The sequence below is a fragment of the Trichoderma ghanense genome, assembly GCF_004382785.1.
Source record: "Trichoderma ghanense strain CCMA-1212 chromosome Unknown scaffold_1, whole genome shotgun sequence".
Lineage (NCBI taxonomy): Eukaryota > Fungi > Ascomycota > Sordariomycetes > Hypocreales > Hypocreaceae > Trichoderma > Trichoderma ghanense.
In genome coordinates this window covers 926,270-950,182 of record NW_027395664.1, presented here as the reverse complement: position 1 = coordinate 950,182, position 23,913 = coordinate 926,270, and the positions used below count along the sequence as shown (strand labels likewise).

The following is a 23,913-nucleotide window of genomic DNA, read 5'->3' as shown; positions in this document are numbered from 1 at the left end:
TCTATTCTACATTTCACTAGCTTATGATGTGTTACGGCTTATGACTACTCTTGTATGAAGGCAAAGCGAGCTGCTTGCATATATTATATCCTACGCGGCAGACATCTTAGATATTTCCCTCCATATCTTGGTCCGACCATTGAATACACGTTTACGACTGTCTAGACTAAGCCCAGTATCTACACCATCTACTTGATAACTCATCAAGGTAGGTTAGTCCCGTCTGCGAGTCTTTTTTTTGGCTCTGTATCAGGTGTGCTCAGTCGAGCATTCAATTCCACTGCGTAGCTGAATCCGCCATCAACCTCTCCTCACCTCAGTGGAGAACAACTCTACCCGCAACCAATAATCATGAAACCCTTTGACGTTCTGTAAAGTAACCACACAGCGATTCACCAGATGGAACCAACCACGGCCCAGAGACATCACGAGAAAAGGCAAAGCAAGAAGAAGAAGAAAATTCAGAGAATTGACATGATGCTTCGTCGAAACAACAAAGCCTCCCCAAGCCGTCCGAAAGCCCCTTCCGCCATCCGGTCCGCCGGCCATACCAAACAAAGGGGAGACAACAAAGTGAATTAAATTGCAAAACTAGGAAAAAGGGGAAATGAAAAACCAAATGCATTCGTCGTGCAACAGAGGCAAATGTTCATGCTTGTCATCAAAACCAGTCCCTCGTCGTCTTGTGGACGACCCGTGCAGCTTACTGTGAGAGAACCCCAGTGACAGGTCATCTTCGCAAGTTTGCGAGAAAGAGAAAGGGCCAAATCGAATCCCAGCCCCTGTCACAAAAACAGGCCCAACGGTTGTTAATGGACAACGAACAGCTAGCGAGCACACGGCAGCGAAGATTTCAGTAGATCCAATATCCATGGGGCCAGATAGGCGAAAAAGGGTTGTTTTTTTTTTGGAAAGCATGCGCTACATAGAATACATATAAGTTCGTCAAAGCAGAGCCTCCCATCATCGGCGAGACTCTGCTTCGTTATTGTTCGTGCCTCTCTCTTCTCCGTAGCAAAGTTCAAGTGGCTTTGTCTTTATCATCTTTGGACGGTTTCCAAAACTGCATCATCCGGCCCAGTCGCTTGCTCTTGCTCTTGGACTTTTTCGACTCGGGCTCATTATCTAGCGTCACCTCCATAGAGAGCTTGCTTCTCTCGCCGTGGGAACTGCTAATGAGACGGCTGAGGCTGGCCAAGCTCGATCGTCTGCGCCCAAACGGCGCTGACATGGACACTGGACGTTGATCCCGAGCAAGAGGTTGACGCGGTCGTGGTGCGGAAATATAGGTGCTGTCGCGGGTCATGGCAGAGGTGCTTGACGCAATGGACGGGATGTCGTAATCCATCGAGACCCTGACTTCCGGCCCCGGCTCTCCCATGAGCAGAGAATGGAAGCTGTCGTCTGTGACGGACGAAGGAGCCGTGGAGATGCGCTGGGCGTCAATCGACATTGGTGTTCGCGGAGAGGGATGGGGTGACGAAGCATAGCTAGCCGAGTAAGGGCTGAGCGGTGAGATGCCGGCGCTAGGAGGAGCGAGAGGCTGGTCGTCCACTGGCATATCGACAGTGACAGGGAGCTGTCGCGGAGATGGGGCCGAGGGCGCTCCGGAGTCGACGGAATCCCTGCGGCCCTGGAATGTAGGGGCCCGGAAAATGGGCATCGAAAACTCCTCCGCGATGGTTTCGTCTTGAAGTGAGACCTTGAAGGCATCAGCCCGCGCCGCTTGCGAGCTGAATGATTCTCTCTCCATGACGCCAGCGCTTCTGCGGCGCATCTTGCCTAGCGCCTTGTCGCTGGGGGCGCCAAAGGCTTCTTTCGAGACAGGCACGACAGCGGGGGGCGTCGTCTCGCCGTCGGATTCCTCGCTAGTCTCCTCGCTGGTTTCGAGCCTGGTTCTGGTGTGGCCTTTTCCGTCGTCATCCTCTTCATCCTCTTCAAACACGTCAGCCATGGTGGAGCTGCTGCCGAATCGGTGCATGGAGGAACGGAAATCAAAAGGCGGTAGATCAGGGGCCGACTCGGCACGTCGGTGGTAATGCATGCCTGGACCACTGAAGCCCTTCAGTCCTTGAGCGCTGTGAAGGCGCCTCCTGCTGCCCGGATTGCCTGCAGCACGCTGAGCTGCCTCCCACTCGGGGTTATAGGACAAGGGGGTGTTGAAAGGACCAAGAGCGGCATCCAGGTCAATCATGGGAGAAGATACTTCCTCTGAATGCCGCTTTGGCGGCTCGGAAGGCTCCGGCAAGGGTGGCGATTCGGTGATGCTGATGGTGGGCGGTTCAAACGACGGCTCTCGGATGTCCCTTTCGGTTTCGTCCTCTTCTTCGTCGTCAGGATGAGACACAGACGCCGGGGGCGTCGGTGGTCGAACTGCACTTGATTTGCCACGCTTCTTGTGGCCCTTCAAGGGCAGGATGGACCCAGCCCAGCCTTTGGCCTTCTTCTCTTCTTCCTTCTTCTTCTCCTTTTCCTTCTCCTTCTTCTCCTCCTTCTTTTCCTTCTTGCTCTTCTTCTTTTTCTTGTCGCCCTTTTTACTTGCCTTCTTGTGCTTCGATGAAGGGGTTTCTGAAGTGTCTAGCGAAGACTCCGACCCACGATCAGAGCAGGAAATTCTATCAACAGGGCGAGGGGCGCACTCCGAAGAACCGGAGGAGCTCGGCCGCCTCTTGACGGGAGACCCGGAGGCGAAGGCATCTAGGCCGAAGAAAGACCAGCGCTTGGCAGGTTTGGATGGGGTGGAAACGTTCGACTCTGTAGCGTCAGCGTCGGCGATATTGAGGAGAGCAGGAATCGAGTTTCGGCGCCGGGGAGAAGTAGGCGGCTCTTCGGTAATTTGCAGCTCCGCGGTGCGTTCCAGGATAGCGCCTGCTGTGCTGGGTCTTGACTCCTGAGGTTCACTCGCTGTCCGCGAAAGTGGAGCGGAGCCATCTCGACCATTGTTGGAAGTAACCGAGATGACGGAGGATACACTGCCAGAGACCGAATGACCCGGCCGCGCGGTTATGGTGCTCGACGTGTCATTGGAAACGAGTGAGAGCGGCCGAGGAATGAATTCCAGAGTATCCGAAAATCCAACCTTCGAACGCATCATGGGCTTGCCCATCTTCCAGGCCTCGTCGGGGGCCAGCAGAGGCCCCTTGGAACTGCCTGCGGTTTTGTCATCTTTTCCGGGTTGGGTGGGCTCCGGCAAGGGAAAATCGAAGCCAATGAGAGGCAAATCCTCTTTTCGCCCAACGATTGTAGGGCTGCTAGGAGCGCTGTTTCCCTGAGGCAGAGAGCCGATGGCTGGCGGCGCGAAGAGCATGGGGAGGTCAGTTGCCGGAATTGTGGCAGACATGCCTCGGCGGTGTCCTCTGCGTGGTGGCTGTAGAGTAGGAGTCTTCGAGTCTAATTCGTTCTTTGGCGGGCTGGTGCTCATGACAGCAATTGTGCTTCCTTCGCGAAGACGGCCGCCGACAAACTCGCTGCCGCCCCTTCGATGGCCGTGGCCCATTGGACGGTTGGGCGCGGACGCGGACGCGGACGCGGGGGTTTGCTTGACGGAATTTGGAGAATGAGGTGGGCTGAGGAAAGCACGAGGATCCGGAGGGAGGGAGGCACCCGGATTGAAGCTGAATGCCGGCAGCGCCGCGTGTCGAGAGCCGTCCACGGCTATGCTGAGGGGCCGGTGCGTCTCGATGGCGGACATGGGCCGCCTCCGCTTGGCGATCGAATCTTGAGACGGTGTGGGTGGCGCTGCGGGAAACGCGAACTGAGGGTTGGGAGGAGGCAGTGCGCCATGATGGGACGCGGGGCCTCGGGCGAGAGAGGCGGTAGTCTCGTCGTCCAGGGAAGCAAGATAGTCGACAGCCCCCTCCATGTTGTGGGCAGGCGGAGCAACGGCTGCTCGCTCGGGGGTGTAGAATGCGGTTGCCATCATTGCTTCCGGCCGTAATATGGCATGAACATGGATGAGTGACTAGATTGAGTGATGGACCATAGAGAGGGCGTGAGCGTGCGTGTTATGGTGACTGATGACTGGTGACGTCTTTTTTGTGAATTTTTTTTCTTCTTTCGGTCGATTGTGGCTTGCTTGCGTTGCTTGCTTTCCTCGTTGTCTGAAAAGAAAAAAAAGTACAGATGGCGGCGATATAAAACAGGCCGAAGCAGACAAAATTCGATGAAATCCGAGTCTATAGATCAGAGAAGAACGATGAGCGGTCGACCTCACAGAAGGGCGTTGCGTCGAGCAAAGCGTTGGCCATGCGTACCAGCGAATCAACGGCGGCTCGAACGATGATGCGGCAAAGGCGGGAAAGATGTCGCGAGATAAAAAATGTGTGAAGAGAATAGAACAACTGCAGAGGACGAAGAGGAACGGGGAAAATGCAAATGCTGGAGAAGATCAAGATCAAAAAATCGGGGGAAATGAGCGGACGGCCAAAACCAGCAGCAACTCGAGGCGAGGAGCGTAGCTGGAATTGCACCAAAGGTGGTTAAAGTTTCGATGGCGCGGATGGAGAATAGAGAATAGAAATGCGATAGGAAGAAAGAAAATCTGGAGAGAGGAGAAGAAGAGTTGGACAGAGAGAGAATATGGGGGGCGCTACCCAGAGGTACGGCCCAGCAGGTACCAGCCGAGAAGTCGCCCGGGATCCCTGTCCCGCCGGGCCTGGTTGTGCAAGGTACCTCGCGGTCCCCACAGCGAAATGCGGCCTAGGAGCCCTTCCAAGCCCCTCGCCATCCCCAAAGCAGCGCACCCACCCCTGCGTGCCGCGTACCCTGCGCGTACTGGGTACCTGCACGCTGGCAGGCGCTAACAGACGAGCATGCCAGGAACGTCGAGGTAGCGGTACTTGGGGTTTCTGGGCAACCTCCGCCCGCAGCAAAGTGCCATCGCGTTTGCCACTGCGCCAGGAAGCCCCGATTTTGGAAGAACGCCCACTAGCCTGTAGCCGCTGAGCGCGCCCACACAGTGCGCCAGGCTGCAGCACGGCGCTACCGCATCAGCTGCAGGTGCGGCTACAGGGCGCACGCTTGCCGAGGGCACAGTGCCTGTACCTTGCCTTCTGCAGACGGGAGGTACGCGAAGGACGAAAGGCTTCCGACTGGATCTTACAGGTCAGAATAGCAGGTGATCTTTTCCGCTAACGCAGGCGTGCAGCAGGTGCATCTGCATCCTCAGCCGCCGACTGGGCGAAGGATTGATTGATTGATTGATTGATTGATTGATTGATCTCTCTCAATCGTCCCTTGTCAGCCCTCTTGCTAGCCTAGCCCTTTCGCGGGTGCTGTTCAGCGGGCAGTCATGTCTCGCCTGCCTGCCCCGTTGTGTTCGGTCATGTTACTGTTCTGCTATCATGTACCTGTACTTTGGCCTTGTGTCAGAATCATCTCTCTTCTGCATCTTACTGCCTTACACCCGACCTTACTTGGCAAACCTCCTACAGCCCCGACCGACACCCAGGGCAACGAGATCAGGTAGACAGCAGACGCTGCAAGTGGAGGCAGAGTCAGCCTTCCCGTCCCTGACGTGGTATCTTTGACGACTTGAGCAGGAAAACGAGCGCATCCAACAGATACAACAGCGTCGCAGCGACAGAAGAAACGAAGACGAGCGAATCCAACGGCAGAACATCGCCTTCCTATTGCCATCAGCCTGCAGGTCTAGGCAGGCCATGCAGGCGGCTATCTAGTACAGATCCAGCACATTATCGATCCATGGATGCATACGAAGTATTACGAAGAGGGCACAATCGCACATCGCCGTCGCTATTATCCCTCGCTCGCCCTGCTGGATGCTCCCCTCGTGACCACGGGCCATCAATAAGAGGTGTGAAACAATGAGCCAACACACAGATACAGGCGAGCGCCAAGTACATTCAATACAGTGCATGCGGAGAAGCGCCCACACATCTCGATGACCTTCCCTTTTCTCTCGCTCCCTTGCCTTGGTGGCCCATCAGCTGGGGCTGACAGACGGGAAGGGAAGGGCAGGGCAATCCTCGACACCAGATGGATGATTCCTCTCGGTCACGAGCCCCGTCGGCAATCGACCTTCTTTGACGCAAGACGGAGACAAGAGTCTTGCCTTGCCTTGCCTTGCCTTGCCTTGCCTTGCCTTGCCTTGCCTCTCTGCCCTACCTACGTTATTGCTACTTGGTTACATGCGAGTACTTGGGACACACTTGAGTCTTGCAGATTTATGCGGCACACACACATCTCGTACACCAGGCTCCGCCGACAGGGGTCATGGGGAGGGCCCCAAGGAGATACATACGCAGAGAGCAACTCTAGCCACAGTTGGGTTCAAGTTGCAGTCAACAATCACAGGCCGTCGTTCCTGGGCCTATCCGGGGTCGTAATCGACATTTGCTTGGTGTTCGGACAATCTTAGCTCGCGGCTCAGCTCGCATCGGCAGACCCTTCCATCTGGCCAGCATGAATGTTTTCACCTGTTCGTGATTATCCCCTTTGATTGACAGATTTCGGTATGTACTTGCACCTTATTTCCCTCTTTTTCCCTCTCTTCCTCTTTGCTTTTTGTGCTACCGCCCTGTACTAGCAAGATGTCATGGGCCGCCGGCCCTTTTTCGTGTTTCATAACCTTGCTCCTGTCATCGGCTGCCAAGTGCTAGCACGCTACTTGTATTAGTCGTCTTCGTGATGTCTACCGTGTGCTCCGTGCTAATGAGCAGTTGAATGAGCGTCTGGCCCTTCCTTTTCCTAGGCTACGTACTTCACGGAATATTCTTCCTGCTTGATGGATGGTGTCTTATCTGATACATACGGGACATGCAGGCTGACGGGAATTTTAGCCCTGCTGGGCCGAGCATAGGGAACTGCGTTCCAGTTGTTGTGACAATTTGCCGGCTAGAGGACCCAAAACCACCGCCCTTGAATGGCGGGAGGCCCCCGTGGAGGTACCAAGTAGGTATCCACCTCTTTGTTGTCCTTGTCCAGGGACCCCTAAGGTATCATTATCCATCATCCAAACGTCTCTCTGTCCACGCCAGGGAGAGAGAAAGTAACTTTCCGTCATGACGAAGGTGTCGATGCGTGGCTTCTGGATGCAGGTTTGGAATAAGAATACCGGATTGTAAGCCGTCAGCTCCAGGCATTCTCCCGGGCAACGACTTCGAGACTTCCGCTAGAAGCGCAGTGCATGTAGGGATAGCATGACAACTTCCAACGATTGGAAGAGGACCGGCCAAGGGGGTCCGTATTGATGCTTCTCGTACCTGCATTGACGGGCCATTAGTACTGTACATGCGTCGCAGAGAGTACGATACTGCGGGTTCTGTACCTCGGTAGGTAGGTACTTTGTGTGTGTCCCCATGCAATCTCAGCCTCTCCTAATATCGTGAGCGGCAAGGGACTACGTGGCACAAAGCCCTTTTCTTCCTGATTTATGTTGGGAGAGATGAATGAACCCAGCGATCGTCCAGCCGATGTTTGAAGATCAACTCGGAGCCTGAAACAGGGCAATTAAAAATAGACACGCTCAGGCCAGGATGCATACGTATTAACACGTTGCCAGCTTGAGGACGGCCGTGTGTCTTTCTTTGTGCTCGTAATACAATGAGAATCGCCTGCAAACAGCGAGGCTACGGCTGCTGCCCCTTTATTACTCCTCTGTGACGCCGACTGGCTGGCAAACGAGATGCTTTCTGGGTAGGATCACCGCCCTTCTTCAGCCCGTGTAACTCGAAGCATACCTCCTGGGTGGGCGTAGTAGTATCAAGGCAACTTCGTGTGCTGGCGTGTTACCCTCTGCTTTCCACCGAGGCGGTATTAGCATCATCAGCCCCGTAGTAGCAGCGCATGATATCAGCTTATTTCCAAGCATTGTCGTCTTCGTTAGGCAGGGAAGTCAAGGAGCAATGTTCATCAATGCCATACATATTTCGTAACACGCAGAACCGTCCTGGTCTTCCGTCTTCTCGTCTTCGCGAAGAACAACGAAAATGTCACGGACGCCCCTGCATCTGCAGCGCAACACGAATGCCGGGGCCGGCCCTCACATCCACGTCTGCGTTGTCAGTATGTGAATGGACGGCGCGGGCCTTGGGAGGGTGGAACCGGCCGCCGGGCTTCAGCTTTGAAAGTTGTGCCCGTATAGAGATGGTGATCGGTAGCTATACGAATGAGTCGGCACGGACTGTTCGGACGAGGCTGCCACGTTGGAGCAAGCATCGGGGTATCTGATACTCGCGCCGGGCTGTGTTGTGTTGTCGATGCTGTGTAGCGACCCGGACATGTCAGGAGGGAGGTTACCGTTGGCCAGCTGCAGAATGGCACGATTGTACCTGTAGGTACCCAGAGCCCGCTGGAACGGAGCCTGGAGGACGGCCACTACAGCGCCTAATTGCCCGGCGGTCAGTGCCTTCAGGGTTGCCTGTGGTGGCCGCGCCTGTCAGGTACAATCAAGATCCCATTGGAAAGTGGAGAAGCGCCTCATCATCGCTCACCGCCTTGGCCCCGCATCTGCAGTCGACATGGCAAAAACAAAAAAAAAAAAAAAAAAAAAAAAAAAAAAAAAAAAAAAAAAAAAAGTTCGAGGAAAAAAAAGCTTCATCCAGCGGAGAGAAGACCGCAGCTCGAACTACTGTCGCTTGGGTCGATCTCCAGTTAACCAGGGATCAATCAAAGCAAATCGTTCACAATGGAGGCCGCAGTTGAGAAGCCGGCTGCAAAGCCGACAAAGCCGCTTGGCATGCGCAAAAACGGTACGCGCGGTTTCCCAGCCTGGCGCTTTTCAATCATCGCCGGCATCTACTGACAACGAGTCGACAGGAATGCAATGGCATGCGCCGAAGAAGGCCTTTCGCCCGACGGCCGGTCTGTCCTCTTATGAGCAGAGAACCAAAGAGCGCGCGGCTATGGCACAGATGAAGGCAAAGGAGAAGGAGATGAAGCAGGAGAAGGAGGAAGAGCGTCAGGTACGTTGGTGCTTGACAATTAACATGGTGACCCGCTGCAGCAGTTCCCTTGCTTACGCATAATCGCAGAGACGAATCCAAGCAATCAAGGACAAGCGAGCAAAGAAGGAAGAGAGGGAGAGATACGAAAAGATGGCCGAAAAGATGCACCGCAAGCGAGTGGAGAGATTGAAGCGCAAGGAGAAGCGAAACAAGCTCTTGAACTCATGAGCCGAGCGACGCCTCGCACCGGAGAACGACGTTGGGATGGAAAATCATGCGGTCCCGCGACGAGTACGAGAATATTACTACTATCGGGAAAGCCCGCGGCGGAATCTTGATGCTTGCAAGAGATGCGCACTTTGGTATCCCGACATGGACGACTACAGGAGCTGCATGCAGTTGAACGGGGGCTGTGGCGACGGTCTCTTCACCGCCATCGACCCGGACGACTGCTCGCAGCAGTTTGGATCTCATGCTTGTTCTGCAGCAAGATGGGACTACTAGCAGCTCTTGGGGGCTGTGTTTGGAGGACTCTGCATCACCACTTTCACCGCAGGACGATTCGGTATTCGGTTCGGCTTTACCAGATGGAACGGGGAGATGGCTGGGATTCTTTTCGGACTTCACCCGGGTTTGCTGGGTAAAACAGTTCTGCGACTGGGAGGGACATGCGGCCTTGGTGTTTGCGTAGGTACCTGCATATTGCATCTTCAAGTTGCTGCTTGTATGTCTACCCACTGATGGGGAGGCTTTGTCACAATTTTCAGTTTCGGGGGGCTTTTGCATTTGCACGGAGTTGGGAGCACAATTGGGTCAATATCTGAAAATAGGTTTACCGAAACAATGTCCGAAACCAAAACAAATGAACTTTGCTAGTATCCAGACCCATTTTCCTACCTACTATATCTACCTATGCAGAGTGACATGAGGGCTCAAAAGTCCAAACCACCGCCCTAAATCTCCTTTGTTTGACACCAAACGCCAAACAAGCATCAAGCGCTGGATTGCATGTGAATCTGCAGTTGCAACATCAACAGCAAGTCAAGCCGTCACTCGCTTGCTGCTGGCCCAGGCCCCACTTAATTTTCCCTACCACCCAAGCTCTCTTCACTTCCCGTCTCTCTCTCTCTCCGTGGGCCAAATTCCCGATCCAATGCATGCACGATGCTCGCATGGAAAAGGGGGCCCCTCTCACCGTTGCCACGGTCCAACCAGCGGCAATGCCGACTCAGAACCTGCCCGACCCTCCGTCAGCCCCAGCAAGGCCTGGGCACCGTGTCCAGCGATCGCTGACGGACTTCGTGGGTGACAGGGTGCGCCGGGGCGATGACGAGACACCGACGACGACGACGTTGCAGACTCAGCGCCAGGGACAGACTCTCGATCGGATACAGACGCACAGGATGCGGCGCTCAGTGGACGTTCCGCGCTCGGGGGCCGTGACGCCCATCATGAGCCCGATTCACAGCCGGCGCGCCAGTTTGCTGCTACCAAAGGACGGCGATGACAGGCCGGACCTTTCGCGGATCGGCAAGGAGGACAAGGACAGAGAGAAGGACAAGGCGAAGGAGAAGCTGCAAGGCGACGGGGCAAAGGACAAGGCCTCTTCCAGCACCGAGTAAGAAGCCGTCATGGGCGATGCCGAAGAGTGCAAAGACTATTCCAAGTCGTTCTTTACTGACTGCGATTCTTCAGTGAGCTGCGGCAATCCCTCGCGGAGCTCAGCAATTTTTCGGCCGAAACGACGCGACAACTGGACCAGACGCACTATGCCTTGCTCGAGAAAACGAGCAGCCTGCAGGTCATGGTCAAGGCCCTCAAGGACCTGGCGCAGGCGTCGTGCGACCTCCAGATGGGATTCGACATGGCTGCGCAAGAGCTTGAGACGGACGTTACGAACCAGCTACGGAATATCGGGCATTTCGAATCACAACAGTCCACGATCGAGACTCTGCAGAATCGCATACACCTAGGAAGGCAGACTGCCGACAAGCTGGCCGCGCGAGTGGATGTGGTGCGCAAACAGATCGAGGGCTGGGAGCGCGCCGACAGGGCATGGCAGGAGAGGACGCGCAAGCGTTTGAGAATCACCTGGGCGGCTCTCGTGACCGTTATCTGCATCATCGGTCTTCTCTTCATGACCTTCAGCTACAATTCCCGGGGCGCTACACAGGGCGACTCAGCAGGCTCGTGGAGAAACACCACGCCCGGGTTCCATGGCCCCGAGCAGGATCTTGCAGCAAACAGCAACGGCGAAGGACCGGAGGCGACGCGGGCTTGGGAAGTACCAGCAGCCGACGACGAGCTGTTGCGGATATTTGATGAGCTATGATCGGGCCAGCGGCGACGGCGAAGCGCCAGAGCAAAGCTGTCAACACTGTATGGACCGCAACAAGACGAGGTATGCCTGCCAAGCCGCAGAACGGCCGCAGCCCCTACATGCGCATTCGCTGTGCAGCACCGGATTTTGACAGCGCCAATTGGATTGGCATCAATAGCTCGGAACAGGAACCGCTCAGGCACGAGACCAAACCGTCGGCGTCACCGAGCAAGCTTGGCCCAACTGCTAGTCACGGTAGCATTCTGCGGAGACGGGCTTGTAGCACTGCTTTTGGCTCACGCGCGTACGTACGCCTTGCAACCCTGCGTCGGCTTCACTGCCACAGTGGAGTTGACGACGAAGCAGCCAAGCATTCGAGATTCCGAGCCTGGACGACGTCCCGGATTATTCCTCATCCATATTGTTTGGCGCGCTTCGGATGTTTGCTACTGTTCTGGTTGTGGTTTCCGAACAAAAAGCGAGATTCATCTGGTTGACTTGGCGCACAGAACGCTGTTCTGGATACAAGTGCGAATGACTGATGCCTTGGGCTACTATGCCTTGTATGCCTTGCTGGGGTTGGAAGATCTGCCGTCCTCCGGAGAACAGATCATCAGGAACATCCCAATTGCAGAGCATTGCCGATCGGCTCAATACGGAGACGCTATGATGGGTCATTGGAGCAGGAGAAAACTCAGCGGTCTCAGAAGATGAGTGTTGCTGTGGAGAGGTTGTGATTGCGAAGCGCATGAGGGGATTTGCTTTGTGTGTCTGGGATTTATGGTTGGTGGTCGGTTATAGAGGACATTTGACACCATTTTGTAATTCAACAGCTACAGTTTTTTGAGCTGCGAACACAGTAGGCCTCTCACTTTTTGTTCTCGTCCTTGTTTTATGACATGTCGTGGTGCAATGGCTCAGATGACTGAGACATAAACCAGTCTGCTTTGACTTCATCCGAGCCAAGTTGCAAAGTGTGCATCTACATTGTCCAAGGCATACAAGAGGAATGGATCTGGCTCCGCCCGTTGATTGAGAGCTTTGTGTTTCTGTCTTTGTCTTGTTCTGTCTCCATTGAAATGAGATTACAGATACTAACAAGTAGAAGTACTTCGTACTGTACATTCATCCAAGACAAAGTGGCTGGGAATGTTTCAAGATCAACTGTGTGTTGGACCTTGGCGTTTCTCGGCACGTCTAGACTAGTATGTACATTAGTAGTAATATGAGGTGCCAATTGCGTGGCTGGGGAGGATCTTGGGGGCTGAGCGGCTATTTTGTCATTGGACGGTCTGTCGAACTTGCATCTTGTGTTCCGTCTCCAGCAGTACCATGTTGCTTTGGATTGAGCTACCCGGAAATCAGCGGCAAGTTATAGGAGTTTTCAGGGCAGAACCCCATCTGCAACTTCAAATTCATACTACCTACCAGTCGGATATCAGCGACTCCCTTTCGTCTAAACTACACGGAATTGATTGCGCTATCTTGCGCTATTATGCGATCAGTAGTAGTTATGTATCTCGACCCGGGCGGTGATGTCATACTGAAGCCATGGGCCTCGTCCCTGCTTCTCACCTCTCTTCTTCCCTTTATGATAACTACAGTATGTCAGCTGCTTGCGAAGAACGAGAAAAGCATGCAAGGCCATGGAATCGCGCCTTTTGTATGGATGGAATTACTATTCCTTATTTCTCTCGGCAGTCGGCATCGGCCTTGCGGCTGAAGAGGGGCGGAATCACTGTAAAGAGAGAGAGCGAGAGAGTGGCTTGGATACTGCAGTCTAACGTCATGCCAGGTTTGAGGGACCGGGGGCAGATTCTGTCCTACCGGAACAGAACAAACATGCAGCCCAGGAACGATTTGAGTGCTGTAAAATGCCCGTGTTTTATGAAGTACAGTAGCAGGTCACTCTGCAGGTTGGTAGCACTACATGCCTACCAAGTGATATTATATGGGGCGGAGCAGGGCTGTGAATGTGATTTGGCTTGGCCATCCTGTGATTATCATGGTTCTTCCCTTCTTTCCTTTCTCATCATCATCATCATCATCATCGCCGCGTCTAGTTATACCCGCAGTCGGCCATTCTCGTGTGTCCCGCGTCACTCCCTCTTCTTTTCTGCTGTCGTCTTCGTTGCGTGAGCGAGATCTAGACTACCTAGAACGAGACTGCGCCTCCTCAGTTATCCACGCGTCATCGAAAATCTCAATCCTGACCGAGGAGATTCTGCTGCTTGCGCGCCCTGCTACAGTGCCTTTACTTTACCTATCTTGCTCCGTAGCAAGCTTACACACTGCAGAACTCCATACCTTGCCTCGTACATTCCATAGGCACTATAGCGACGACTACCTACTAACGCTACTACCCCGCCAAAGAGATTCAGCCGGTTTCCTCCCATCATCCAAAAGCGCTGGGGCTGACGACGGGCTGAGCCACTTGTCTGCCTTCTGTCTGGCTGTCTGACTTCTGAGACCTGCGATCCATCGGAACTCCTCTTTCCTGGGATCGCCTCTTTGTCTTTGTTGCCGGGTTCAATTCGTTGGCCATGACAGTCGCCGAACAGCAAGTGCCCGATGGCGGCGCTGCTGTTACCCTGCCGATTCGCGCCAATGGCTCAGACACGGCGCCAGCATCGAGCAATGCGCTGACGGGCAAACAAGAGCACTGTGCGTTTACCTACTCTTCTCGATGACCTGAATCGAAACTTGTTCTCGCCCTACAGCTAGATCCAGAGCTAACCAAAGCGCGCACCTTCGCAGACCTGAAGAGGGAGCTGATATCCGACCAGGTTAAGTGGGAGATCAACGAGCTCAACTCGCCAACGGCTCTGCAGCGCTTCGGCGCGCCGTTCAAGTCAGAGCAGGGCGAGGTTCCTCCCCAAGAGTCCGAGCTACCGATTTTGCGATACATCTTCGTCCACCATGTTCGCGATTTCCCGTTTCTCGACAAGGCCAGGGAGAAGGAGTTTTGGCAGGACAAGCTCCAAGTCGTGCGTGACGCTCTGTCATCTCTCTGCTGGGGTTCGTTTGACGCTGACGCGCACAGGGCAGTTTCTCGAGTCGTTTGCCACGAAGCAGATCTCCTCGTCCGAAGACCGTCTGGAAGAGACGAAGCGCCGGAAGCTGGCCATCAAGGCGCAGAAGCTGGTCGAGCTCATGATGGTCTCGGGCATCCCCACCTCGTCCGGCTTCGAAGAGCGCATCAAGTTCTCGGAAATCGAAATTGTGGACAGCAACGCCATCGACAGAGGCGTCATGAACACGCTCCCCGAAGGGAATTACATCAACGGCTGGGACGTCAATGTCGCCGGTGTCCGCGTCACCTCCGTCAAGCGCAACATCAGGTATCACAAGCACGCAGAGTTCATCCTCCGCATCAAGCGAAAGGGCGAGCTGGAGCACTTTGTCGGCCGACGGTATGGCGACTTTAGCAGATTGCACCGGAGACTGCGCGCCGAGCTGCCTGGGAGGGTTCTGCCCGCGTTGCCCAAGAAGAACAAGTCTGACACGAGAATGAGCGGGCTGCTACCGTCCTTTTCCGGCGGAGGAGTTGACTCCGATGCCTCGTCTGTTTCTTCCATGTCCACTCGGAGAACCAGGGTGTCGCAGAATCTGAGCGTCTCAGGGAGCCTGCTGTCTCCCAAGGGTGGTGAGTATACAACCGGGAACAGTGTTCTCACAACTAAAAGCTCTGAGGAATCGTCAACTAACTGGTATGGTAGTTACACATGGCCATGGATCGATAAGGTCAAGAAAATCAAGTCAGTCGAGGAAGGTAGCTTCGCCTCGGCCATCAATCGACGGTCATGCGGGCTCTGGAGCGGCGACTCCTGACGCGAACAGGGAGGTGAGTATCTACCCACTTTGAGGTCCAAAGGGGATGACCAACGTTGACATGAACATGCAGATTGTCCTTTGGCGAGAAAATCAAAGAGTCTCACTCCGTGCTTTCTTACGATCTCTTCTTCACAACCCTCAGATTGCAAACACCAAGGCCATGTCGGATTTCCTGAGCGGCGATCCCATCACGCCGACAGACGAGGATGTGGAAGACATCTCGAGGCGCAAGGCGCTCGACGAGAAGCGCATGGAGGAGCAAAAGGAGTTTTACGAGATTGCTCGGAGGCGTGCTGCTGAACTTGATGAGTATATGGAATCGTGAGTCTCGTAGACTCCCCCCTGCTCGAATCTTCTGACAGTGACAATTCAGGTTCCGGCGGGACATTGTCGAACGTAATGGCCTTACCCTGCTGTTCAAGGAAATCAAGGAAAAGGAGACGATTGGCGATCTCAGCATTCAGTATCGCAAGTTCGCCGAGTGGCTGAGGATTGAAATCGCTGCCGTCATATACCATCTTTTCCTGGCCGAGGACAACTCTGCCGACTTGTTCGCCCAAGCGAAGCGCATCCATTCCCTGATTCCGTATTCCGTTGTCAAAAACGTCATCCGGATTGCGAATCCTGCGGCAGTCATGTCGGGTATTCTGGACGTATTTCTCGCCCAGCCTTTTGGCACCCGGTCTCTTATGCAGCGAATGTTCTCGCTAGCATTGCACGATGGTATTCGCAGCTTCCAGAGGTCCATTGACGCACTGGACACCAAGATTGGCGATCCTGTCTTCACCGAGAAGATCAAGAAGTACACGAATGCTACCGAAGACATTAAGAGGGAAATCCGTCGCCAGGCCGAAGAGGAAGACCTTGACATCATAGTAGTGATATTGAGGTCGGACCTTATCGAGCCCGAATTGTCTGGCGAGCAGGTCCAGCGATTGTTCAACGCATACGTCGCCTTCAACAACGCCGTCGAGAACATTGACGAGGAGCTGAAGCAGGGGGCCCAGCTCTTCTCGTACCTCAAGCAGCTTCTCAAGCTTTGCACGCGACACAGAGATAAGAGCATGCTGCTACAACTGATTGAGGAGCCCGTCACGCTGCAGCTCTTGAGAGACCTGTTCACCATCTTCTACGAGCCCCTCGTGCGGGTGTACAAATCGGCCAACGTGTACAACAGCGTCACCGACTTTGCCGTCTTCATCGACGACATGATCAAGGTGGTGGAGAAGTGCAGGGAGGATGATGCGTCCGCGGATCCGAACCAGACTGTGCAAGCATTCATCGATCTGTGTGCGCGACACGAGCACAATTTTTACAAGTTCGTGCACGAGATTCACGCGCACGACAACGGCCTTTTTACTCAGCTTATGGAGTGGATAGAGGGCATCCTGGAGTTCCTCCGCAAGGGTCCCAAGAATGGCACGCTGAACGTCAACGCCTTGTTCGAGGGCGGTGTCAGCACCGGCATCATCGACAAGGAAAAGGCGATTCAGGAGATCGACGCGCTGATCGCCTGGCAGGAGGCGCGCAAGAAGTGGCACAGCGACAAGACGCAGCAGAAGATGGCCGCCGAGGGCCAGCCCGGGAGCGACATGATGCCGACGGGCTTCAGCTCGGCGGATTTCGGGCTCAACGACGAGGACCTGGAGGACCTGGCGTACGACGACGGGTCGGAGACGGAGGCGGAGGAGGAGGATGACTTGGATCCGATAGACGCCGAGAGGCAGCGGCGGGCGAAGAAGCGGGATCGGCTGAGGCGGTCGGCTGGGGAGCCGGCGAAGCCGCCGATTGCAGAGGTGCACAAGCTCAAGGATAACTTCTTGGTCATGTTGAGGAACGTTCTGGCGGATTAGATGAAGGGGGTATGTGCGAGAGCCCAGATAGACGAAGAAGAAGAAGAAGCTTTAGAGAGAGACAGAGGGGGAGGTCAGAGAATATCTTTGTTGGTTGCGCAAGCGAGGAACTTGATTTCTGTTCTTGGGTACCTTACCGATGATAGGGTCTTTATTCTAGAAGTACAAACATTCTATTCTGTTTGGAGGGCTGCAGACCAGGCGGACTTGGGCTCGAGGACGAGATTCATGCGTCGGTATGAATTGTTCAATTTCTTTTGGGGAGGCTTCGGAAAGCCTTTACGATGCCAAGTCTTTTTGGTAGCTTGCTTATACAGATGCTAGAAACAAGAAACAAATATCTTCCTTCAAAAGGCAGGCGCTGACTATGACGCAAAGCAAAATGGACAGGTGACAGTTGTCAAACTTGATTCAAAATTTCCCTAGAATTAACCAAACAGCCCAATCTCCTGAGTAGACTTATTCTTCGGCCATTTCCGCCTGCAGTTGGACTTCTGGAGACAACGTGTCAGTTTCACCTAGAACAAATATAAAAAAGTGGCAAAACTGCTTCCGAGACGAAACCATCTCCTGATAAGAAAATGTAACTCACGCCATAGTCGATTCGCGGAAGCTGAAATGACGTTTGCCTTGGCAAGCAGCTTTTCTTCATATCTCTCGTCGGCTTTCCCCTTGATCCGGAGCTTATTCGGCTGAGCCTGAGATTTTAACACGTCAGTTACAGCATAAAAGCAGATGGTATAAAAGGGGCTCGGATTGTTGACACACCTGCATCAAGACAAGAACCAGTTCCTTTGGATCAGCGTTTGCGATGGCGCCGACGGTGCGGTAGCCGTTTTCCCAAAAGACACGACTGTCAAGAGTGGATTAGCATACCTACATGCTCTGCGAGTAGCTTGTAAGGCAAATGGAAAGAGGGAGAAGAGAAAAGACATACGCTGTTCGGCTCTTGATGAATGGAATCTTGGCGAGGGCCAGGAGATCTGTCCTGGCACCGGCCATGAGCCTGTCCGAAAAGTGTTCCAGCGCAGCAGCCATGACACTACGTCCCCGATATCAGTCAGTCTGTTAACCAAAGAGAAAGGAAAACAGACAGCTACATGTGTGACTTACCCCCATCCCATCTGTTCGCAGAATTTAATCATGCCGGCCGCAAAGCCCTGACAAGTCTGTGCAAGTGTCTGAACAGAGCCTCGAGGCGAATCGTACTTTCGAGCGACCACGTGGATGGGCATCTCGTTACACAGATCTCGTAGTTGGAGGGCAAGGTAGAATCGACGGTAAACGCGCGCCAACTCCTTCTCTTCGGGCGTGTTCTCCTTAAGCGGAACACCCCGAGCGCTTCGCTTGTCTATTAGCAAAGCATACCTACGCAGAAGAGGGACTCGTGGAAGGTTGTGACTCACAGTTTCAGCACGTCTGTTGGCTTGATCCCCAGGAAACGAAGGACTCTAAGCCCGCTCTCGTCCAGAGCATCCATCTCGTTGCGAAAGACTTGCCAGTTGACGACTATGCCGAAATCTTGAACCGGCGTGAAGATGTAGAGAATGTGCATCTCGCCATCCATCACAAACGCCTTGAGCGTCTTGGTAAGCTCGGCGTGTATAAAGACTCCATCGTAGGGGTCGACAGAGGAGGCAACTATGGCTCTGCCCAGCTGCGTAGCAGTGAAGCTTGAATAAGAGTCGTTCACAATCAAGCCCAGGTTGTGTAGGTCCTCCAGCCCCGACTTGAGACAGCTTTCCACAAAGTCTCGATCGTGAGTATAGCTGATGAGGGACTTTGAAAAGTAGTCGAGAAGGGAGTCGTGGCTATTCGCCAAGCGCACGGAAATGACCTCCAGAATGGCCCTTGCTACTGTGTAAGCGAATGCCACGCTTGTCGAGCGGATTGAAACATTGTCTTACCGTTGCACCCGCTTGTTCTCGGTATTGAGACAACTGGCAATCTCTGGGATATCCGCATACATGAGATCTAAGACCTGCTCCAGGTCGTCTTGGCGACAGCATAGAAATGTCTCGCCAACAGGTGACTTGCCCTGCCTTCCGGCGCGCCCTCTCATCTGTCGTAGCATGGAAGGGCCGACATACTCGCGACCCATCCTTGCATTATGCAGTATCACCCTTCGAGCAGGCCTGGTGTCGAGATTAGTTGACCTGGGCTTTGCCGCGATAACCGTCCTCGAAGGGATACGCACAGATTAATTCCAGCCGCCAGACTGCAAGTGGCAACGCACACGAGAAGCGTGCCAGCATCATACGCCTCGGCAATGAGATCTCTCTCCTCGCTCGTTAGGCCGGCCTGTCCAAGTCAGTCAGCATGTACTTTCGTTGAAAGGGACCATTGCACACACATCTGAAAGCTCATGGTTAGCATCCTACACCTCAACGCCAAAGTGGGAGATACATACGATGGAATGCGACGCCGGATAGGACTGTTTCTTCTAATACAGGATCGGCCCCTGTACTGAGGCTGCGCAGCTCGCTCAGGAGATCCATCCGCTTGTCCATGGTTGCGCTGTCCAGCTCATGCGGTTGAGGCATCACTCTACTGATCAGACGCGCATCGGACTCGCAGGTGCTTCGACTACCAGCGAAGATCAACGAGCCGTAGCCCATCATGGCGGTCTCGTAGGCCAAAGACACCACTGCATTCAGGACCGGATCGCGGAACTCCTTGTGGTCGGATGCTCCAATTTGCCTTGTAGGCTCAACCTGACCATTTGATATCTCATCGACTCTGATCTGTTTTTGCGCCTTAGCGCCGTTGGTACCGATATGGTAAATTTTCCCTTCGCAAACCAGATGCTCTTCGATCGGTATTGGCCGATATCTGGTTTTGTATGAATGTGCGTTGAGCCATTGAGCGACCAGATTCGCATTCTGAAAAACATCAGACTCAGTAAAGGAAGCGATATTTCTGAGACGTAGGACATACGGGCAGAGTGGCGCTCATGCCAACAATCTGAATGGGCTGCTCCAAGCCCAGCAGTTTCGTCGCAATCAGCTCTAGAAGGTATCCACGGTGGTCATCATCAATCATGTGAAGCTCATCGAGGACTACGGCTCGCAATTGGGATATAGACGAGTCTTCAATGGCGGTGTTGATAAGCATGTTCGCCTAAGTAGCAAAAGTCTGTTAGATGTCACGAAATGCAATCCAGCAAGTCAGAAAGGGCGAAGCAAACCTTTTCCAGAGTGCATATGCCAATATCAAAGTCCTGCCATGTGGACCTGATCTTGCCGCCGCCGAAGAAGCCGACAACCTTGAGAGAATCGTGGTCTGGGCGAAGCCGCCAAATGCTGTTGGCTTTCTGCTTCTCCAATACTTCAGGATCAATGTTCGGCGCGAGGCCCTGGACGACGGTACGAAGCCAGCGAACCTTTTCCTGCACAAGGGCAACATAGGGGAGGATAAGGAGGGCCTTGGTCTCGGGCTCTTCGATTACCCTCTTGAGCATGAGCACTGGGCAAACATCAGCTGTCTAGCGCCTCATGGGAGTCTTATGGATACGACACGATGGCTCACAATCAGCAACTAGCGACTTTCCCCCGCCAGTGGGAGCACAATAGACCAGGTTTTTATCGCCTGTAAGCAAGCCCGGCCCCTTGAGGCAGCTCTTTTGCCATGGATATATTTGCTTAATTCCCAAGGAAGCAAAGTTATGGACAAGTTGACGCGGAAGATTATATACTGGATGAGCAAGGTTGAGCTCGGGATCTATGGAAGAGGACGGTGTGGCGGCATATATACGCCGCTGGGTATACTCGGAAGGGTCTTCGGATGCATTGAACGTGACAATCCTGCTGGCAGAGAGTCTAGCTGCGGTTTGGGGAAGGTAGAGAGCCTTTTGAAAGCGGACGGAGCCTTGGGAAGCTGATGCTGAAACGAAGCCAGAGCCGGAGCCGGAGCCGGAGCCGGAGCCAGAGCCAAAGCCAGAGCCAGATGCGGATGGCAAATCTTTCCTGTCCGCATCATCGAGGCTTGTCGACCAGTTCCTCTTCTGCCCAGCCACCGACGGCGGTCCGAACGCTGCTGCCTGCCGCTCATGGGCTTCCTGGACGCTCGTCTTGTGTAAGATGCCCCTCATGCTCTCCATGATTGCGGAGAAGCACGCGGCAAAGCACCTACGGAGGAGAGAAAGTCATCTAGACACGCATTGAAGAGAGGAGGAGAGGAAGGTGTGAAAAGCAAACAAGCAAACAAGAAGAAGAATAAAAGAAGAAGAAGTGAGCGAAGAGCGCAACAGCCAGCAAGCAATTCTATGATCTGAGCATCGTGTGTTGGGTGGAGAAGCGCGTTTGTTAGGCAGATGCGCATCTCGGCAGTGATTCGCAGTGGGTTTTGGACACGCGAGATCACGTGGCTGGCCGAGACCTTGATAGAGCCACCACTCCGTCTGTTTCAGCAAAGTACCTGGACACTACAGTAAGGTACTAAACCGGTGTATGAGAGTGTACGTTCACTACCGTACCGATGAAAAAGCAGGCAAGAGCAGAGTCGTGAACGCTGCCTTCCAGTCACATCAAACCCACGACTTCCTCCATTATACCGTGGTTCTTCTTCCTTCCTCCCCCAGCAAATCTTCTTCTTCTTCCACATCCCCTCCAATCCTGCGCCTCATGGCCCGTCGCTTCAGGTCGGCGTGCCCAAAAACGGACGGTGTTACCGCTACCCTACGAGGTACAAAGTACAGCGCGAGTGCAACAAACAAGCCCGATTTGCAGTGCCCCGCGGCCTATCATTGGCCAGCTCAATTCCCCCTTCCAGAATCCATCCGGCGTTACTTCGCACACCAACCTGCATGAATCGACGAAGGGGCATCGATGCCTGGAAACTGCACTGCTTTTTGAGCGCTCGGCCAAAACGACACCGCCCAACATTCTAGGGCTTCTGACGCCGGTATCTCCCGCTTGTTTCGGTGCGCGGTAACGTGATGTGGGTGACGAATCTGAAGAGGGAGAGCCTGCCTTGCTCCGACTCTCCCCTGTGAGACGCCGCTCACCAGACAGCAGCCGCTTTCGCTGTTGGATGAGCGCAGTATCGACTTGATGCTGACAAAGGACAGAAAATGACCCGTTACTCGTCTGCCTCTTCACGCCGATTCCCGCAGGCCAAAGCTCGGCTCTGACTTTAGCATTTGACGCCATCACGCCTGGAAACTCTCTGCCCCGGGCTCCTGTCCATGGTGGCGCTCTGCAGCCCCACACAGCCGATCCGGCGGGTTCTTTGTTGTTTTAGAGCCTTGAGCCCGACCGACTGAAAAAATCACATCACCTTTCATTCGTCTTATCCGAGCGACCGACCCTGTGACGTCGTGGCCACAACGTTCCGGATGCGCTACTAAAAGGACGAGGCAGATGCGGCAAATCGCCAAAAGAACTACCTACCTTACCCCGGCAGAAGATGCTCTACTACTACGTTACTTACTTACTGCTGGCTACTTCTCGTCGGTGCATGCAATTGCTGGCACGACGGAAGATGCAAATACAGATGCAGATGTAGAGAGCAGGTACTTTGCACCCTTAACCTGCGCTCTTGTAGAAAACGGAGTCCTCGATCGAAGGCGCATGTACCTGGCGCAGTACCGACTGCGCTTGTACTCCTGTACCCCCCCAAACACCCCCCCGGCATGGCGCGCATGCCAACTGCAAGGGCTCGCTCTGTCGAACACGCCGCCAATCCNCCCCCACCCCCCCCCCCCCCCCCGCGGCTGCGATGCTGGCTGTCCTGACTCTGCTTTGCCTCGATGCCATGGTCTTGTGCTTCAGTCGTCGCCGTCTTACAAGCATCTTACTTGCGGTGTCTAGGTGCCAAACGCGACAGCAAACAATGGCCTGCGAGAGTAACACATGCATGGTCGAGTACGTCATCGGGAGAAAGACGAGCAGAGAGTGAAGGGGGCGGTCGAGGGCGCCAAAGAATGCTGCTGGTGCTGGGTGCTGGTTGCTGCTTGGCACGTCCGAGGAGGCGGTTGGAAGCCCACATCATCCTCGCGTTATGCCCGGAGATCCTACATATTAGTAGTAATATGAGGGGGGCGACAGGACGGAGAAAGGCAGACGTGTCAGTGTCGGTTCGAATAACCTATCTACCATTCAACTCCCGGACAACTCCAGGAACCTGATGGACACGGAGAAACCGCAGGCAAAACAATCAACCATGACCTGTTTCATCTACCTCTCCCCCCCTCGACACCCACCCTTTGACAGCTGGATCAGGCAGAGTGGCTGATCTGGACATCCTCCCCCAAATCCAAAAGCAAGAGCGCAGCAGATACACGTCGATGAGGCGTGCTTACACTATTCCATCGCCCCTCATAGCGCAGAGCAGTCTTACTGCCGCCCAGCTGGAGATTACATACTCCGTAGTGAGGTAGTAGTAGGTTGTATATGGTAGAGAGTACGGATCGCTCAAAGCCATAAGGTAGCAAGGTTTACCGCGACCAGTCTAGAGCGCCACCGAGACCACCTTACCATCAACTGGATCCCGCCTCGCATTGCCTTGTAGAGTCCCGGCCATCAGACGCAGCGTCAACCTGGGCGGCGGCTGCAATTAAATGCCACCTCCCTGACGGGCTCAGCTTGGTTCTCCTGGCCGCGTGCGACTGCTTCGTACCCGTGTAGGTACCGAGAGGAAAGGCACAGAATCAGTGTGTCGTCGGGTGGAGGAATTTCTGATGAACCTCTGTGGAAAAACAGATGCGGGACTTGCTCATGGGTGGCCCAAGTACCCCGGAGTAGATATAAAGTTGCTGCCATCAGCCATCAGCCTCAGCCCGCCCTGTGCGCGCGGCGCGATGGGTTCTCGGCTGTTAGGGGCGACCGCGGCGCGACCTGCGTCGGTACAGCCCACCTGGACCTAGCAGGGACACAATCCACTTGGCGTGCGGCCCCCCCTGTTACCTTGAACGGCGGCGCCCATATGTAGGTACTGGATTCTTCACTCTCAACTGGCACTACTCACTCTTTTTTCCTCCTCAATCTCATTCAACCTTTCC

General features: G+C 54.2%; 8 protein-coding genes across 8 annotated transcripts; 5 read left to right on the top strand and 3 right to left on the bottom strand.

Moving 5' to 3' along the window:
* Positions 1-1,021: 1,021 nt before the first annotated feature.
* On the bottom strand, positions 1,022-3,919 carry CCMA1212_001680 (uncharacterized protein; the record flags this gene model as incomplete). Its single annotated transcript, XM_073699098.1, has 1 exon — positions 1,022-3,919. One exon carries the CDS (start codon positions 3,917-3,919, stop codon positions 1,022-1,024), a length of 2,898 nt encoding a protein of 965 aa, XP_073562575.1.
* Positions 3,920-5,290: 1,371 nt separating this feature from the next.
* CCMA1212_001679 (uncharacterized protein) lies at positions 5,291-5,467 on the top strand (the record flags this gene model as incomplete). The annotated part of the gene is made up of 1 exon (XM_073699097.1): positions 5,291-5,467. The coding sequence occupies one exon, from the start codon at positions 5,291-5,293 to the stop codon at positions 5,465-5,467; it is 177 nt and encodes a 58-aa protein (XP_073562306.1).
* A 397-nt stretch (positions 5,468-5,864) lies between these two features.
* Positions 5,865-6,122, bottom strand: CCMA1212_001678 (uncharacterized protein; the record flags this gene model as incomplete). The annotated part of the gene is made up of 1 exon (XM_073699096.1): positions 5,865-6,122. A coding segment is annotated over one exon (258 nt), but the record flags the coding sequence as incomplete, so codon positions are not given.
* Positions 6,123-8,621: 2,499 nt separating this feature from the next.
* Positions 8,622-9,134, top strand: CCMA1212_001677 (rRNA-processing protein cgrA; the record flags this gene model as incomplete). Its single annotated transcript, XM_073699095.1, has 3 exons — positions 8,622-8,711; positions 8,779-8,924; positions 8,994-9,134. The coding sequence occupies exons 1-3, from the start codon at positions 8,648-8,650 to the stop codon at positions 9,132-9,134; spliced, it is 351 nt and encodes a 116-aa protein (XP_073562314.1). The 5' UTR covers positions 8,622-8,647.
* A 46-nt stretch (positions 9,135-9,180) lies between these two features.
* On the top strand, positions 9,181-9,597 carry CCMA1212_001676 (uncharacterized protein; the record flags this gene model as incomplete). Its single annotated transcript, XM_073699094.1, has 2 exons — positions 9,181-9,185; positions 9,369-9,597. 2 exons carry the CDS (start codon positions 9,181-9,183, stop codon positions 9,595-9,597), a joined length of 234 nt encoding a protein of 77 aa, XP_073562313.1.
* A 410-nt stretch (positions 9,598-10,007) lies between these two features.
* CCMA1212_001675 (uncharacterized protein) lies at positions 10,008-11,238 on the top strand (the record flags this gene model as incomplete). Its single annotated transcript, XM_073699093.1, has 2 exons — positions 10,008-10,524; positions 10,602-11,238. Exons 1-2 carry the CDS (start codon positions 10,064-10,066, stop codon positions 11,236-11,238), a joined length of 1,098 nt encoding a protein of 365 aa, XP_073562312.1. The 5' UTR covers positions 10,008-10,063.
* Positions 11,239-13,769: 2,531 nt separating this feature from the next.
* Positions 13,770-16,913, top strand: CCMA1212_001674 (uncharacterized protein; the record flags this gene model as incomplete). The annotated part of the gene is made up of 6 exons (XM_073699092.1): positions 13,770-13,890; positions 13,951-14,213; positions 14,275-14,872; positions 14,946-15,070; positions 15,131-15,381; positions 15,434-16,913. 6 exons carry the CDS (start codon positions 13,770-13,772, stop codon positions 16,911-16,913), a joined length of 2,838 nt encoding a protein of 945 aa, XP_073562311.1.
* Positions 16,914-17,372: 459 nt separating this feature from the next.
* On the bottom strand, positions 17,373-21,012 carry CCMA1212_001673 (Helicase and polymerase-containing protein TEBICHI; the record flags this gene model as incomplete). Its single annotated transcript, XM_073699091.1, has 13 exons — positions 17,373-17,407; positions 17,473-17,611; positions 17,682-17,766; positions 17,851-17,955; positions 18,027-18,281; positions 18,320-18,763; positions 18,821-19,048; positions 19,111-19,214; positions 19,255-19,268; positions 19,324-19,795; positions 19,851-20,033; positions 20,101-20,378; positions 20,442-21,012. 13 exons carry the CDS (start codon positions 21,010-21,012, stop codon positions 17,373-17,375), a joined length of 2,913 nt encoding a protein of 970 aa, XP_073562310.1.
* Positions 21,013-23,913: the final 2,901 nt, after the last annotated feature.